The sequence below is a fragment of the Tenrec ecaudatus genome, chromosome 2 (genome assembly GCF_050624435.1).
Source record: "Tenrec ecaudatus isolate mTenEca1 chromosome 2, mTenEca1.hap1, whole genome shotgun sequence".
Lineage (NCBI taxonomy): Eukaryota > Metazoa > Chordata > Mammalia > Afrosoricida > Tenrecidae > Tenrec > Tenrec ecaudatus.
In genome coordinates, this window is record NC_134531.1 from 262,536,037 (window position 1) to 262,551,636 (window position 15,600).

A 15,600-nucleotide genomic window follows, 5' to 3' on the forward strand; every position below is an offset into this window, starting at 1 on the left:
GCCAAGACTACCAGAAAAAGGTTTATTTGGGCTTTATTGACTAAGCAAAGGCATCTGACTCTGTGCACCATAACAAACCATAGCTCACCATGCAAAACCATAGATAGCCTGGAGAAGAATGGGAACACTTACTTTTGCTCAGGCAGAACCTGTACATGCATCAAAAGGCAGTGTGTGAACAGAACGAGAGAATACCGGATGGGTGAAAATCAACAGCGGTGTGCATTAGGGGTGTCTCCTCTCACTGTTCTTATTCAATAAATAATCAAAGAAGCTGGGTTATATGAAGAAGAATGCTGCATCAGGGTTGGGTAATAGCTTATTAACAACTGCAATTAGTGGATGACACAATGGTCCTGGCTTCAAGTGAGGAGGACTTAATGCACATGCTGATAAAGATAAAAGATTATAGTCTCATTGTAAATAAAACAAAAATTTTCATAACTGGACCAATAAGTAACATCCTGAAAAACTGAGAAAACATCGAAGTTGTCAATGATTTTGTCTTGCTTGGATACATGATCAATGTTCAGGGAGATACCAATAATAAACTCAAAGGATACATTGCATTGGGTAAATCTGCTGCACAAGACTTTTTTTTTTAGAGTACTGAAGAGCAAGGATGTTATTTTTAGGACTGAGGTGTGGCTAACCCAATTAATAATATTTTCAATCATGTCATATGCATGTGAAGGTTGTGCATTGCATACAGAAGACTAAAGAAGACTAGATACAGTGTAATTATGGTGCGCATGAAGACTATTGATAGCACCATGGACTGCCAAGAAGGACGAACTACAACCACCGTGCTCCTTAGAAGCAAGCATGTAAAGAGTTTGTCACATGTACTTTGGATATGTTGTCAGGAAAGACCAGTTCCTGGAAAATGACTTCATGCCTGGCAAAGTTTAGGGACCGTGAACAAGAGGAAGTCCTTCAACAAGATGGATGTACGTACTGGCGGGGACACTTGGCTCAAGCAGAAGAACAATTGTGGGAATGGTGCAGGACTAGGTGGTGTTGACTTCCAGAACCCAGCACCAGCAACATCTCTGACATTGCAAGGTACCGCTGCCTACATCTTTTAGACTCCCCTCATGATGTTCTTGTTATATCTGTATCCGGGAACAGGTCACTCCAAGTCTCTACACTCAAGGATTTGAAATTGTAGATGAAGAATAAACAGGTATGTCATGAAGGTAAGAAAAAATATATATTGGTAAAGGTCCTTTTACTTAGAGTGACCATAGAAGCCCCTGAAGCTGTCATGGTTATGCAGAGACTTGAGAGAAATTTATAGACGTACTCAGTGTATGAATATCTAAGGAAAATACTTTTAGGCAGAGAACAGTCAATGAAAGTGCTCTGAAGAACTGAGCCTAGAGTGTTCCAGAGCGGAGAGAAGTGAAAAGCCAGAGAAACCTGGTGGTTTTAGAGCCATTTGCTTCGTGAGAGCGCCCTGGAAAAAGAAATGATGCTCTTCAAATGCTCTTTTCTCTCTTGGCTATGTCTGCATCTGTATCATACTTAGTTAACGCCGATCCTTTCTCGTGATACTTAGGACAATGCATTTCTAAATGTGAAATATAGAATATTGATGAAATGATTAAATTTATGAAATTCGTTTGAAACATGCAACGAGGACTAGAAAACAACAACAACCCCCCTTAGCGACATCGGGGGCAGTAGGTGGTACCAGACTTGGGTGTATTTTTCTTACTTAATTAAGGCATTGTTAATTTTTCCCCTGTAAATTTCCCTGATTTAAATATAGTATTTATTCATCGTTTATGAAAACTACTTTGCTATTGTTGTCTCCAATTAAGTGTTGTGTTTTAAAGTAACACGATAACACTTGTGTCAGATTGAAAGAGGCACCAGACCATAGCAAAGAGGTAAACTATTTTAAAGTAATAAAATATAATAAAATTCACATGTCTAATGAAGGGGGCTAAGGAAGATTTAATATCGATTGAAAAAAGGATCTGGGCTTGGAAATGGGCTGATCATCTTTGGTTCCAGTCTGTGCGTTGTCATTTTTGGGTACAGTGAGACTTTGTGTCAATCATTGAAAATCTATCTGAGTTCACACTTCTCTTGGAGCTTTTTATGGCTTTTTTGATACACCCAGTACTCACTTATCAGGGTGATCAGCTTCCAAGCATAAAGTCATTATGCAAAAATTAACATTTTGTAAAATGGAGGATGGATACATTATTACTTACATGCCAAATTGCATCATTACACAGACTCAAAATTACATCTCTATATACAGGCCAAATTTTACTATACGATTGCGACATTGCTTCACTATATAACTTCAAAACCAATGAGAATCCTGGCCCAGGCAAGTGGTCACATAGCCACAATAACTAGACATGCTCTCTCATAGCTCCTTGGCATTCCTTACTTCCAGATGAACACATACAACATAAATGTGCAAAATAATTGTACAGTAGATTCTTTCCAATACTTGTAAGTGCACAGTGCCAGCTAAGGAGAGATAGCAGGTGAAGCACAGGTGTGGTGTGCGTAAGGTATTTAGGACTTGACACAGGGCTCAATGAAATCGAATGCCTTTTCTCTTTCTTATGTTTACCATCAGTTGACTCAGCAAAGCCACCTTGGTTATTTAAGTGGAAGCACTATATTATAAAACGGATATTTCCTGGCACACCACACATTATCTTAGACAAAAGAAGCAGTCAAGCCTGTTGATAATGTTAATGACAGTGACAATAAAAATTGATACAGGAAAATTGATACCCACTACATTCAAGAAAAGAGTTTAACAGGCTTTGAAATTTTTACAGTGCCTTCATGCTAACAAGAATTTGAAATGAATTATGTTTGATTATAACATGCATTTCTACTTTAAGTTTCTGGGCAAATGTTAGTATATAAACAAATGATCTTATTTATATGCGTACTTTCCTTTATGGCACTAGGAATGGTCTATGTAGGCTTTGAGTGCTTTGAAGTCAACAATTTATGACAAGAAATACTTGTACTTTATTTTGTACAATGGCCCATCAATTTTCTCTCGTCCCACTGTTGGCTTATGTTCTCAAGGATTCAAAGGGGTTTCTCAACTGAGAAAACCTAACGCACCTGACTGTCCTCTTATTCCCACTGCAATACAAGCAGATCTTAAAACACATTCACACACGCACACACGCATACTCACAAACAAAAGGGTCTTCAAAAGGGTCATGGGACAATTCCATTATTTTTAGTTGCTTTGCTAAATATTTGAAGTCTCTTCATGTATATATGTATATCTATCTAGTATCTATTTATCTGTCATCTATCTAATCTATCACCCATCTATCATATCTGCTTATGTATTGGAAATTAATGCTTGTATTTCCATGGGAATACCTTGTGTGTAGGAGAATGATTAGGCTTTCAACTCCGTTAAGGAATCTTGGAAACCCACAGTGGATCACTGAGTCAGCACTGACTCAATGGCCATGGCCTTTTATATGTGTGTGTATGTTTAAAGGAACTATTTGTGTGTGTGAGAAGTGGACAAAATAATACTTAAGTGGCTCAAAAGTAACATCTATTACTGACTTTTCAAAAAGTACTAAATTTATGGACATTACTTTTTTTGTTTCTTCTTGCAATTCCAAGGCAAATCCATATTTCTTAATGATTGATTTACATAGAAAAGATTTCTAACATGAATACTAATGATAAACAGCCAAAAGAGAGAAGGGAAAGAAGCATGTGGATCCTGAAATGACTCGTGTTGAGACGAAGGGAGCTGAGCTGAATCTCTAGGTGACACAGAGATGATCACAGCAAGCAAGTTTAGGCCAAGCACGTGAGAGGAAAGTGCGGCCTGACTTACCTCATTTTACAGCCTCCAAGGAGGATGGACTTCGGACATCACCTCTCAACACCCATTTTAAAGCCACCACCCCCATTTTTAACATATCTGCACAAAATTACAGGAGGGCAATCTTTGATGAATATGCAGAATTCCTTAATGACAGAAAATATAGGAATACAACTTATTTTATATTTGACCCAATATATATTCCCAGGATTTTGAATAATTGAGTGGGAACTAAGCTAAAGCAAGAATAGTTAATTATAAGGACTGAGTAGACTGGTTTTATAGATATTACAAAGATTAATTGTTAGCTTTCAAAATGAGTATTCCCAATCATTATTCAGTGCCTCATAGGAAGATTCTCAGGGTTAATTTAGAGCAAGGTTTGCAAACTTATTTGGCCTACCACCGCCCCTTTTTCAGGAAAATAAAATTACTGCCAATTAAAAAAAATGTTGTATGGCAGCCACAGAACTCAAAACAGCCTGGTGCCAGTACACTGACAGATACACGGTCCAATAGAACACGAGAGAGAAAAACAGAAATTAAAGTATCCACCTACAGGCAACTGGTTTTTGACAAGGGACCAAATAACATTAAATGGGAAAGGGACATACTCTTCAGCAAATGGATCTCCATCTGCAGAAGGATGAAATAGAAGCCATCCCTTACCCCATGCAAAAGGGGACTCAAGTTGGATTAAAGATCTCATTGTAAACCCCAGAGTTATAAGGACAATTAAGGTCCAGTTCAGATAGTTCATAAAAGCAAAAAAGCTGGAAACACTCCAAATGTCGACAGTGATAAAACCATGAAACTTCTCGTGACATGGATGGACCTGAAAAACATGCCAAGTGAAGTTAGTTGATCACAAAAGGACCAATATTGTATTAGTCTACTACTATAGGTGTAACAACCAATGTGCAGACAGGCTTCTGCTCCAAGGTGATATACTCTTCTAATCTGGTCTCCTAAGCAAAGAAGTAGAGAGCCTGCCTTGGGTCCATCCTCAATATATTACCCCTTTTATATACCTTAAAACAATTCAGCAGAGGAGACTCACCTCAACTTGGGAGAGTTTCTCAAGGTGTAGGGAGAGGGAAAACACCATTCAGTTGCTGATACGACGTGGTGCTAAGGTCCCCCCAAATCAACAATCACTCCAAATCAACGTACAACAATAGTACGCAAATCTTACTGGAAATTCAAGTCAGGATGGGCGGAAGGAAGTATGTATGTCTCAAAGAAGGTTATTTCACTTCTGTTGGTGGGTAAACTGGGTGGAACTGCCTTTCACTGGGAAGGACAGGAAAGGTGCTTGACAATACTTATATAGAACCCAAGGGGCAAAGACCCCTCCTCCTCTGTTCCTAAGTGAACGTGTTCTACCAAGTTTCTATCCAGTGCAGGGTAACTCAGGCCCTGTGATATGAACTCCTGGGTCTTGAGACTCTGACTTTTCGAGGGAAAAACCATCCTCCATAGGCCACTCCAGATGGACTTGATGTGGAAACCCCACTAAGTGAACTGGGCTTTACCTCCAACTTACCCGTAACAGAATTAAGGAACCAGTGTACTCCCTTAGACTTGAGGCTGAAAAGCCCTATCATGAGAAGAAACAGATGACTTCTATCCCCAGGGTATAGAATTGGGGTCATTGGACTTTGGTTTGGACCTCCTCTTTGTCAATGCCCACTGAATGGTGCTACTGGACTAGCATAATGTGGCATTTGGATGCCCTCCTTGCTTTGGTATGCCATCATTCTGCTTGGTGAATGAGTGCCACGGAACGTTTTGCCGTTCAACTGAATCCACATGGAAGAAGCCCACCAGCCTACATGAGCCAAGGACTGTAAATACTACAATTCAAATGTGAATGAGAGGATTATAAGAGAAGGCTGTGTATGACAACGGAAGCCCCCAATCCATTTATATGGTTCCCCCATGGATTAAGTCTCTGGTGAATCCCCTCTAGCCACAGGTGACCGTTATGAATAGCCATGGATCCAGACAGAGAGCACTGTAAAGTTGATGATGGCAGATGTATTTAGGTTAAAATGTAACGTTATCATTTGATTCCCCTTTTGATCAATTTTAAAATTACAAGTTTTAACATTTTCTGTTCTCTTTTCCATTGAGGTTTTTATGTTTTGTCTAGTAATTTTTGGTTTTATATTTGTGTGCTGTTTATGTTTTATATGATTTTCTGTGTCCACAATAGGTGAATCTCTGGAGACAGTAATTGGATTGACAATTGCCTAGGGGATGGGAGAAATGGGGAGCTAAGAATGAGGAGAAGAGAATGCTCTTCTGCATTCTGTGGTGAAGATACAACTCGTCTTACTATGACTGAAAAATGTTTTAAAACTTTTATTCCATAGCCCAGAATGCAGAGTAGGGTACAGTCATCTGCGTGCGAATCCCCCCTGCATCAGTCCAGCCCTTTCTCAAGGATGGTGTTGCACATTCTGGGAAACACTTTGACTTAGAGATGCTGCACAGTATTATTTCCCATTTTAATTTTAATATACTTAACTTTGACTTATTCATAAACATAATTTCTCTTCAATATTGTTTCACTTACTTTTAAATTGCCACAGGTTTTTTTTTTTGCAAAAGGCTACATAGAATTGTATGCAAATTTAATATGCTGGCTGACTGGGAGAATCTGAAGTTGCTTCTAATTTCCTTGTTGCATTTTAAAGTTTTGTTCCATTTTTATGGAGGGCATTTTTAAAAATGGATTCCCACTTTCAGTGATAGTCCATTCAGTCACACAATGCAGTAGTTCATAAATTGCACAATGATATCATGGTAAAGAATTCACCTTTCTGCAGGCATATTAAATTATTTAAACATTTATACAAAGAATACAATGAGAGGAGAAAAGGAGAAATGATACATATATTTAACACTTTAATGGAGGTACTCGGTTAAAAAGGCGATACTTGTAGGTTAGGTGGCGGTCATCATTTTGCATAAATTTGATCCCAGTCCCACGCAGAGTCAGTTATGAGCAGACTGAAAGGTTCGGCCTTAAGTAGGGCAGCGAAAGCAAAGTGGCAGTTTGGTGATTACAAAGCTATAATTTGCAATATAAGGACCCTCGATCAACTCTTGTAGGGGGTTACACTTTAAACAGACAACTTTTGATATGAGAGTGAGAGAAATACTCTGCTAATGGCCATTATTTAAATTAAATTGGTTTTTTCTCATAGTATATAGTATTGCCCTTCTTCTCCTTAGCAAGCCATTCTCGTGTGTTTAAAAAAGACAATTGTTAGAAAAATAATGTCAATAACTTTAAATGTCATTTTCTGATAGCTGCTGATTGCGACAAAACCGTCATTGAATTAGAAGTTTGCAGAGATTGTTTGGAGACTCAAAAAACAATCAGCGTGCCCGTCCTATGCCTCTAGAAGAACCTCATTTCCTAGGTTTCCACGGGGGGGGGGGGGGGATATAAATCCATGGTGATAGTGGGAAAGAGAGACTTGAATAGCCGTTCGTCCACAGAATGAATGGGGCGAATGACGACGACTCTGGTAGAGGACTGACTGGGGAGAAAGTGTGAGAGTTTAGGAGTGCCACAGCCTCCAGGCACGCTAGGGAAAGAATATGTTGAAACACCACAGTTGGAGGTCAATGATGCTGCTCAAACCACATAGGGAGGTTGACTTGAGTTACATAAGCTTTTCCCGAGGCAGAAAAACCATGTCCTTGAAGTTTACAAAGTGAGAACATGGGGTACGTCAGACTTTAAAAAATACTTGTAGTTCAGAGTACTTCTTAGAATATTTTTCATTCAATTAAAGGATCTGGCAAGACTCTTTTCTATGTATGACCCACTGTGAAAATATTATCTCATGGTACGTTCACGATTAATGCTTGAGTCACTTTATCTGCTACCTATAAATTGAAATAACCCATGCATCATTTCACAGAATGATGAATGGTGCTGGAAGATCGCTGGAGTTAGTTCAACTGGCTGATTCATTAGTTGAACAGCCAATCCAGGTCACACAATGAAGAAGGGCAAGAGTTAGCCAGAGAGCCAAGTTCTGTAGACTGCGAGCCCCGGGCTCATTCAAGTCTACCCCGTTGTGGACAAGAGACTATCCCTAAAGCTGCTGGATATTCTAAACACACATCAGACTGTGCTCTTCCCTAGGTGAAAACCCTCAAAAGCCCCCTGGGATTCACCTGGGTCACATCCCTTAGTCATCACTAGCAAGGCCACCTTCACCCGGGTACTGCTGCTACTGCACTCGTATTGTGTGTGACTTTCTGCCCACTGGTTTTATGTTCCTCAGATGCTGTATGTTTTGTTTTATTTTGTTGTTTGCCTTTTATGATTGATTCCCTTTCCCCCGTGATTTCACTGTCAAAGTACACGTCCCGGTCTCTTCCCAGGGTATCCATCTCTTATGCTCTCAGCTTTTACTTACAATCACTGGGTTAGGTTGGTTTGCTGGCCTGTATCTTTTCTTCCCCTTGTGAAAATTTGTCCCATGCCACGTATAAACATCTGTGTACTTAGCAGTCTCCATCAGATGGTGTACAAAATGATGTCAGTCTGGGCACCCATGGACCTTCTATTCGACCATGCTAGCTCGTACTTTAGGAACCCTGCTGGGGTGGTGGTACACGTCGGGCTGTGATCTGCATGGACCGTCGTCCCAAAGCACCAGCGGCTCCATGGGAGAAAGACCGTGCTTTCTATGTCCATGAACAGTTCCAGCCTCAGAGAGCCACAGGGACTCACGATGACTCAGCATTAACTCCATGGCAACACGTTTGGACTTGATTAATGGGTAATGATGATGGAGCGGAGAAATTGAGGTGATGTGGAGTTTGGGAGAGCCCTTTCTCTCCATTCCGCATCTCTAAGTGCTTGACACCCCTCCCCCACTTCACTTGCTCTAAGGTAGTGCTACTGCTTGAATCTCCTATACTTACTCCCATAAAAGCATCCCATTCTAGACGTGCAGCTTCTAGCTCCAAGTGTGCCCTCTTGTGGCACATGTACAAAGAGTGCTAGCCGTTGAAGACAGCTACCTGGTCTCTCACTTGCTTGCTACCCAGGCGACCTTGGACTTCTTCACGGCTTCCGTTTCTTCATGTATAAAATGAGGATGATACCATGAACTCTTTCAGGGGTTAAAGTGAGTACTCTTTGAGATCACTGATGGAGAACTGTTGACCTAGTGGGGAACATTGGATTAGTGCTTATTGAAGGTTATTGAATTTATCATTCTTAGTCTGGACACTCTCTGGACAATTAAATCTCAAAAACAAAAATACTACTTGGAGTATTGATGCAAAATTAGTGTTGTGTTGGTGAGTATAATTGTCCTCATTATGTCTTTGGTATCTTCTGCATAAAAGTGTTCCGTTTGAGTGAAAATTCTATTAGTATTTTAAAGAAGTTGGTAGAAAATGCTATGTGTATATACATCTACGTGCACATGTGTACATATATGTTGTTGTTCTTAGGTGCCATCGAATCAGCTCCAACCCTTTGCAACCTGTTGCACCACAGAGGGAAACAGTGCACGGTCCTGAGCCATGCTCACAATTGCGCCTGTGCCCAAGCCCATTGATGCAGGCCTGTGTCAATTCATGTCCTCGAGGGTCTTCCTCGTTTTCACTGTGCTTCCGCTTTGGCAAGCATGATGGCCCTCGCCTGACAATATGCCCAAAGTATACCAGGTGAAGTCTTGCCTTCCTTGCCCCCAACACATACTCTGGCCTAACTTCTTCCAACAAAGATCAGTTAGTCCTTTTAGCAGTCCATGATACTGTCACCATTCATCTCCAGCATCACAATTCAAATGAAATATTTATATATATTTTATACATACGTACTTTATGCATCATCATTTTCAGCCTTTCCTACGGTTTAAAGTACCTCCGTAAGATACCAAGGAGGAAGTTAAAAACTTGTGAATCCAGGACTTTCAGAGCTTCACATTGACCGTGAAGACCAAGCAAATGGAGAGGACCGTGCTGTTACCACCTCGAATTCTTCATGTCATTTTGAGGCCCTTCATGTCATTTAGAGTCCAGAGGCTTAGCTGATATCGATTCATCTCTGTGCGTAAAAAGAAAAAAGTAAATACAAGTTAGCCTGCTTTGAGATAATTTTGGACATGTAGAGGCAAGTCTATCCTAGAATTGAATCTTATGTAAATAAATCTGTATCTATCTCTCTCTATTTTTCCTTCTTGTCTTCATAGATAGCTCAGCTCTCTCAAGCCAGCGGAGTAGTTTTCCAGCTTCTTTTTGGACCGGCTCTTACCAGCCCCCACCTGCACCCTGTTTGGGGGGAGTTCATCCTGACTTTCCGGTCACTGCACCCCCTGGCACCTTTACTGCAGGAGATCCCAGCCCCTGGCCAGGACATGGCCTGCATCAGACTAGCCCAACCCCTCACCCTCCTGTTTCAGAGTCCTGGCACTATCCTTTGGCATCTCAGGTGAGCCCATCCTACAGCCATATGCATGATGTGTACATGCGACACCACCACCCCCATGCCCACATGCACCACCGGCACCACCACCACCACCACCACCACCCTTCGGCTGGCTCCACCCTGGACCCGTCCTATGGGCCTCTGTTAATGCCGTCCGTGCGTGCAGCCAGGATTCCTGCGCCCCAGTGTGACATCACGAAGACAGACCCGTCTCCAGTCACCACTGCTACCTCAGCGTGGGCCGGCGCCTTGCACGGGACCGTGGACATAGTGCCGCCTGTGGGGTTTGACACAGGTAAGCGGGACTCTTCTTCTCTGTAAAGGAATAGAATATAGAATGTTGGGGATTTTTTTTTATGAGTGAGAGGCATTTTAAATGTTTCAAAATATATTTTTAAAAATATATGTCACGTTGTGCTTTGTCAATACACGCTTTAACCGTTTCGCAATAACTTCTGCATTCCTGCAGAAACTGGTATGACTAACTTATCAACTAAAGCGTCAGAGTCATCTCAGAACCTTTCTCCCGTCTCTTAGGAGAATACTTCCCTTGAATTGGCATCTCTGATACCTTCTCAGAGTTCACCACGCCTAATATATTTCTCCCTGTCTCTGTGTTCAATACTATCCTGTGTATCCTACGTAATCAAATTCAGAAATAATTGTTTCAACTATTTTTCTTTCGCTTGTTTTTATGATGTCTTACTGATTTCTACAAAATGAACTTTCTACCCTGTAGTCCTTTGTCCATTCTTTTGAAAAAGAATTTAGAAAAATAAATTAAAGCATAATTTGAAAGAATGGATGGCCTTGTCCAATTCCTCTTATTCCCTCTCTGTTTACTCTTTACAGTTTCTCTCTTTCAACTTCTCTGACTTTCCCTCTCTCTGATTCAAATACTGTCACCTACACGAACGACTACAGCGTTTATAGTCAGGAAATATACATAGAGCCTTTACCTCCCTGGCATTCACTACTTCGGAAAATCATGGTGTTACATGTTTGTTTGTTTTTTAAACTGAGCTTGTTCATAAAATTACAGGAATCAGAAGCTAAAAAATAAAATAAAATAAATAGATGGAGGGAATACTTACACCCCCCAACAGTCTCTCTTCTAGAGTCGCTCACCTCCAATCTCAGGTTCTGTGTGGGATTCTAGAACTTGCCCTCTACAAATTTCAAGAAAATATTATTTTCAGTAGCTTTTCTGTGGTGTTGAGAATCTCTAACCTGACTGCTAGTTCATAGTAGAGAATGTGCTAGAAGTGTAATTGCTTCAACATCCAGTTGCATTTGTTTTGCGTGAGCGGGGTAATGTTCCATTGGCTAACTGTTCTGTGTGGGGTTTTCAGTGTTTGCCATTGCCTCACTTCACCAAATTCAACTTAATGGTGAGCCTCTGGGTCCAAGTTGCTTTTCCAAATAACACATGGAGAATCTGGGTGAATCCTATTGTAGGACAGACAGATGGGACTAGCCCTCACATTTGTCATTTGACAAATAGTAGCAGAATCAAGGCAAGGCCAAATCAACTGAGACTATGTGCCAGATCTCAAGTGGAGTCCCAATTCTTTGTTTCCACGAGCAGGACGATTTCAGAAGTGCTTCCTGATCCCCCTCCATGGCACTTGTTGCACAGAGTGCCATTCTCTGAGCTGGTGGGGACTGCTCTGCTCTGCATTCTAGGTCCTAAGAGGGGATTTGTAGTTGTTCTCCAATTCTCTGTCAAAGTTTACCTAGGTTGTACCTCTAGTGTATGTGTTACCCTAACTCATGGATTCGTTGTTCAGAAATTCAGCTTGAAATAGTCCATGATATTGAAAATGCATCCCACTTCTTTTGGAAGTGGTCAATAAAGGCATCTTTTTATTGTTTTTTTTGTTTTTAATCTTGTTTTGCTTTTTGATCCCCTAGAACCCTAAAGAAGGTCCATTTGCATGTATCATACAATCATTTTTTGATACTTGCAAGCTGTGCATTAATATTTATTCAACAGTATAAGAGGTTTTGAGGGGCAGCAGTAGTTCAATGGCAGGGCTTTCTGTTTCCCAGGGGAAGAGAAGATATGACTTTAATTCCTAGTCAATGAACCTCTTGTGCAGTTATAATATCAGTGGAGGCCTAAGTGTTACTATGAGACAAAAAACGTTTCAACAGAATTTTGAGAATATGAATCATAAGAAAAGCCGTAAGGCACGCTTACGTAAGTAAAAAATAACCCAGGCGAACTCACCATCCGTAATTGATCATGGGGATGTACAGGACTGGGCATCGAGTGCTTTCATGGTGCCTGGTGTCAATTAGAAGGCATTGGATGAGACAGTTTATTATCACTTTCAATATTTAAACCAAATCTGATATGGGTCTTTTTAGATTAATTTACAAATATGTCTACTAAACCTTAATTCCTCATTTGAAATCTACTTGTCCAAATCACATTGATAAATGCCAAAGCCGAGATTTGAACTGCTCTTCTCTGGGAGCCTGCTGGAAGAACATCTCCTGTGTAAGTCAGAAATGGGGAATGCATATTTCTCCTCTGGATGCATATGCTGCTACTTCATACCAGTAAGAGTTTAGGACCATTTTTACTATTCGATCCATCCTAAGAGTTTGAATGAAATTGAGAAAACGAAGGCATGGGAATAAAGGAAATAAAGAGGAGACCATTAGTATAATCACATATCAGGCAGAATTGGAGATCATAACATAATTTTAGTGCCCTAGTTGGAATTTGAGGAGCTTTGTGTGGGGCTCCCATGGCATAGTGGTTACTCACTGGGCTGCAATCCGAAAGGTCAGCAGTTCAAAATCACCAGCTATTTCTTGGAAGAAAGATGAAGCTTTCTAATCTTGTGAACAGTCAGTCTCAGAAACTCCCAGGGAAGTTCTACCCGGCCTGATATGGTTGCTATTAGTTGGCATCGACTCGACAGTAGTGAATTTTTTGAGGGCTTTGGCTAGAATTCATATTCTAGGAGATCCAATCCAAAGGAAAAACTGGGTTTCACAGAAGTTTCTTATATAAATATTCACATCCTTCTTGTTCCAGAGATGAGACCCTCCAATACTGTGAAAAAAACAATGGCCATTCGAGTTTCCCTCTTGAAGTCATAATCTGAGGCATGGCCCGTTGTGTGTACACAGTAGGGGACAGGATCCGGAGGAGAGCACACTCCTTTCCATCATGGCTAGTTCATAGAAGAGAGGAGAGGGGACTGAGACCCATGTGCTCTGAACTCTGGATTCACATCAAATGGCATGCCCCTTTCTTGTAAAGGAATGAGAGAGGGGTGCGGTAGGTGACCCCCCTTAGAAACTGACTTCGAGACTCAAATCTGCTTGACAAGGTTTTTCTGCAAAGCATACTTGGAACATCATCTTTGGAAGAGGAAGATTGGGTAGGAGGAGGAGTGGAAAGTTGAAACAGAAGCTTTTGTAGATTCTACAGAGAGTCCTGGAACTGGAATGGCACTTCACAATGATCTTCATGACTTGTCTGAAAGAAGTTGAGCTTTCCCGTTTCTACGTTAGCACACTATTTAGGTGGTTGCTACCTCTGGGAAGAGGGCACACTCTTGGGAAAGGTAGCTTTCTTCATCTGAAGGCCATGACCCTAAAGAAAAACACCTATGTGATGTGAGTTGCCAAAAGCTGGGAGGATAGATGTCTTGTGACCAAAGAGGACCAGCTCTGGCAGCTCCAGTAGCATCTCCTGAGATGGGCAAAGAAGGAGAAGAGTCATAAGTACTCTGGACTCTTCCACCGGCTTTGCGGAGGATGAAGTTCTTGTTTTATTAGGCCAAGGTAGAAGGGGCAGGAGGAGTGACAGGACAAAGACCAAGATCCCTCCAAACAATCATGCCACTCAGAACAGTGTCTCAGTTTAGAATGCATCAATTTTGCATAGCTACCAAGCCAACAAGAGGTAAACCTCCATTTACATGAGACATGAGTAAAACTTCTGGAATCTCAATACCTGGCCCATCAGCATGTTGGTCATTTTCACATACTTACAGGATAAATACACTAATTCAACTATTTTTGAAGCAATTTAGCTGAAGAAATGACATATTCTTAAGTAGGAAAATGGCTAAGTAATGTTAGGCACATTTTTATCTTACAGCCATTTAAGTATATTAAGGGAATTTGTAGGAATTCTGAAGGTTACTGTTTATAATGTTTAGTTCCAAAATAAAATTTAAGAATGGCAGACTGTTCTTTGGCAGGCTTTTGTTACAGGAGAAAAATATCTTAGATTTGGAGGCCAGACTGCAGTCGTCATAATCCTTATGTTAAAGGGAGAAGGTTAAACACGAGTTAAAGAAAAAGATATGGCTGTGTTTGAGCAGCCCTTTATTGGTTTTATATTATATATGCTCTGCATATTATTTAAAAACTTTGTTTGTCAACCATTAAAACTGCAAACACCATTCTTAGCTCACCAAACCAAATGACCACACTCATTGCCACTGGATTCATGTCTACTCCCAGGGAGCCTGTTGGACAGGGTGGAGCGGCCCCTGTGATTTCTGAGGCTTGTTATGGCTCAGAAAGCCCCATTCACCCCCCCCGCCCCGTCTTAGCCTATGAGCTGTTTCGAAATAAGCAACAGGGGAGATTTGATACATTAAAATCAATGAGCTATATAATCCATAAAATAAACTTGACAGTTTTGGATGTGTACAATTTACTGTCTTGCTTAGCATATTAATAATGTTGTACAAACATTACTACTATTTATTTCCAAATTATTTCCATCATCCCAACAGAAATCGATACCAGTTACCTATTATTCTCTGTTGCCTACTCTCTAATCTCTGTCAGTCACTAACACACTTTCTGTCTCTGTGAATTTTCCTATTCAGATTACCTAATATAAAAAATCATAAAAGATATATCTTGGCTGAAAGCAGAGAATATTTGTGTTTGACTATGCAAAGGTATTCAACTGCATGAACCATAACAAACTATGGTTTCATTGAGAAGAATGGGGATTTATGGAACCTGGACATGAATCAAGGGGCAGACTTTCAGACAGAACAAAATCATGGTGTATAGTTAAAAATCAGGAAAAATATGTGAGGGTCGTATCGCCTCACCATATTTATTCATTCTGTATGCTGAGAAAATACACTGAGAACTGGACTATGCAAAGAAGAACCAGGCATGGGGATGGGCAGGAGGCTTATGGCCAACTTGTACACAGGTGACAGAACCTTGTTTAGTGAAAGTGAGGAGGATTTGAAGCACTTCAAAGCGAGGATTTCAGTATTTAAAATGG

At 40.7% G+C, this 15,600-nt stretch overlaps 1 protein-coding gene across 1 annotated transcript in view; it reads left to right on the forward strand.

Annotated features, from left to right (window-relative positions):
• The window catches only part of VGLL3 (vestigial like family member 3), a 61,606-nt gene that overhangs the window by 21,461 nt on the left and 24,545 nt on the right, over window positions 1–15,600 (forward strand). Inside the window, exon 3 of the mRNA XM_075542451.1 lies at window positions 10,081–10,611. Within this exon, the coding sequence (XP_075398566.1) occupies window positions 10,081–10,611 (531 nt within the window). The remainder of the gene's footprint in view (window positions 1–10,080; window positions 10,612–15,600) is intronic.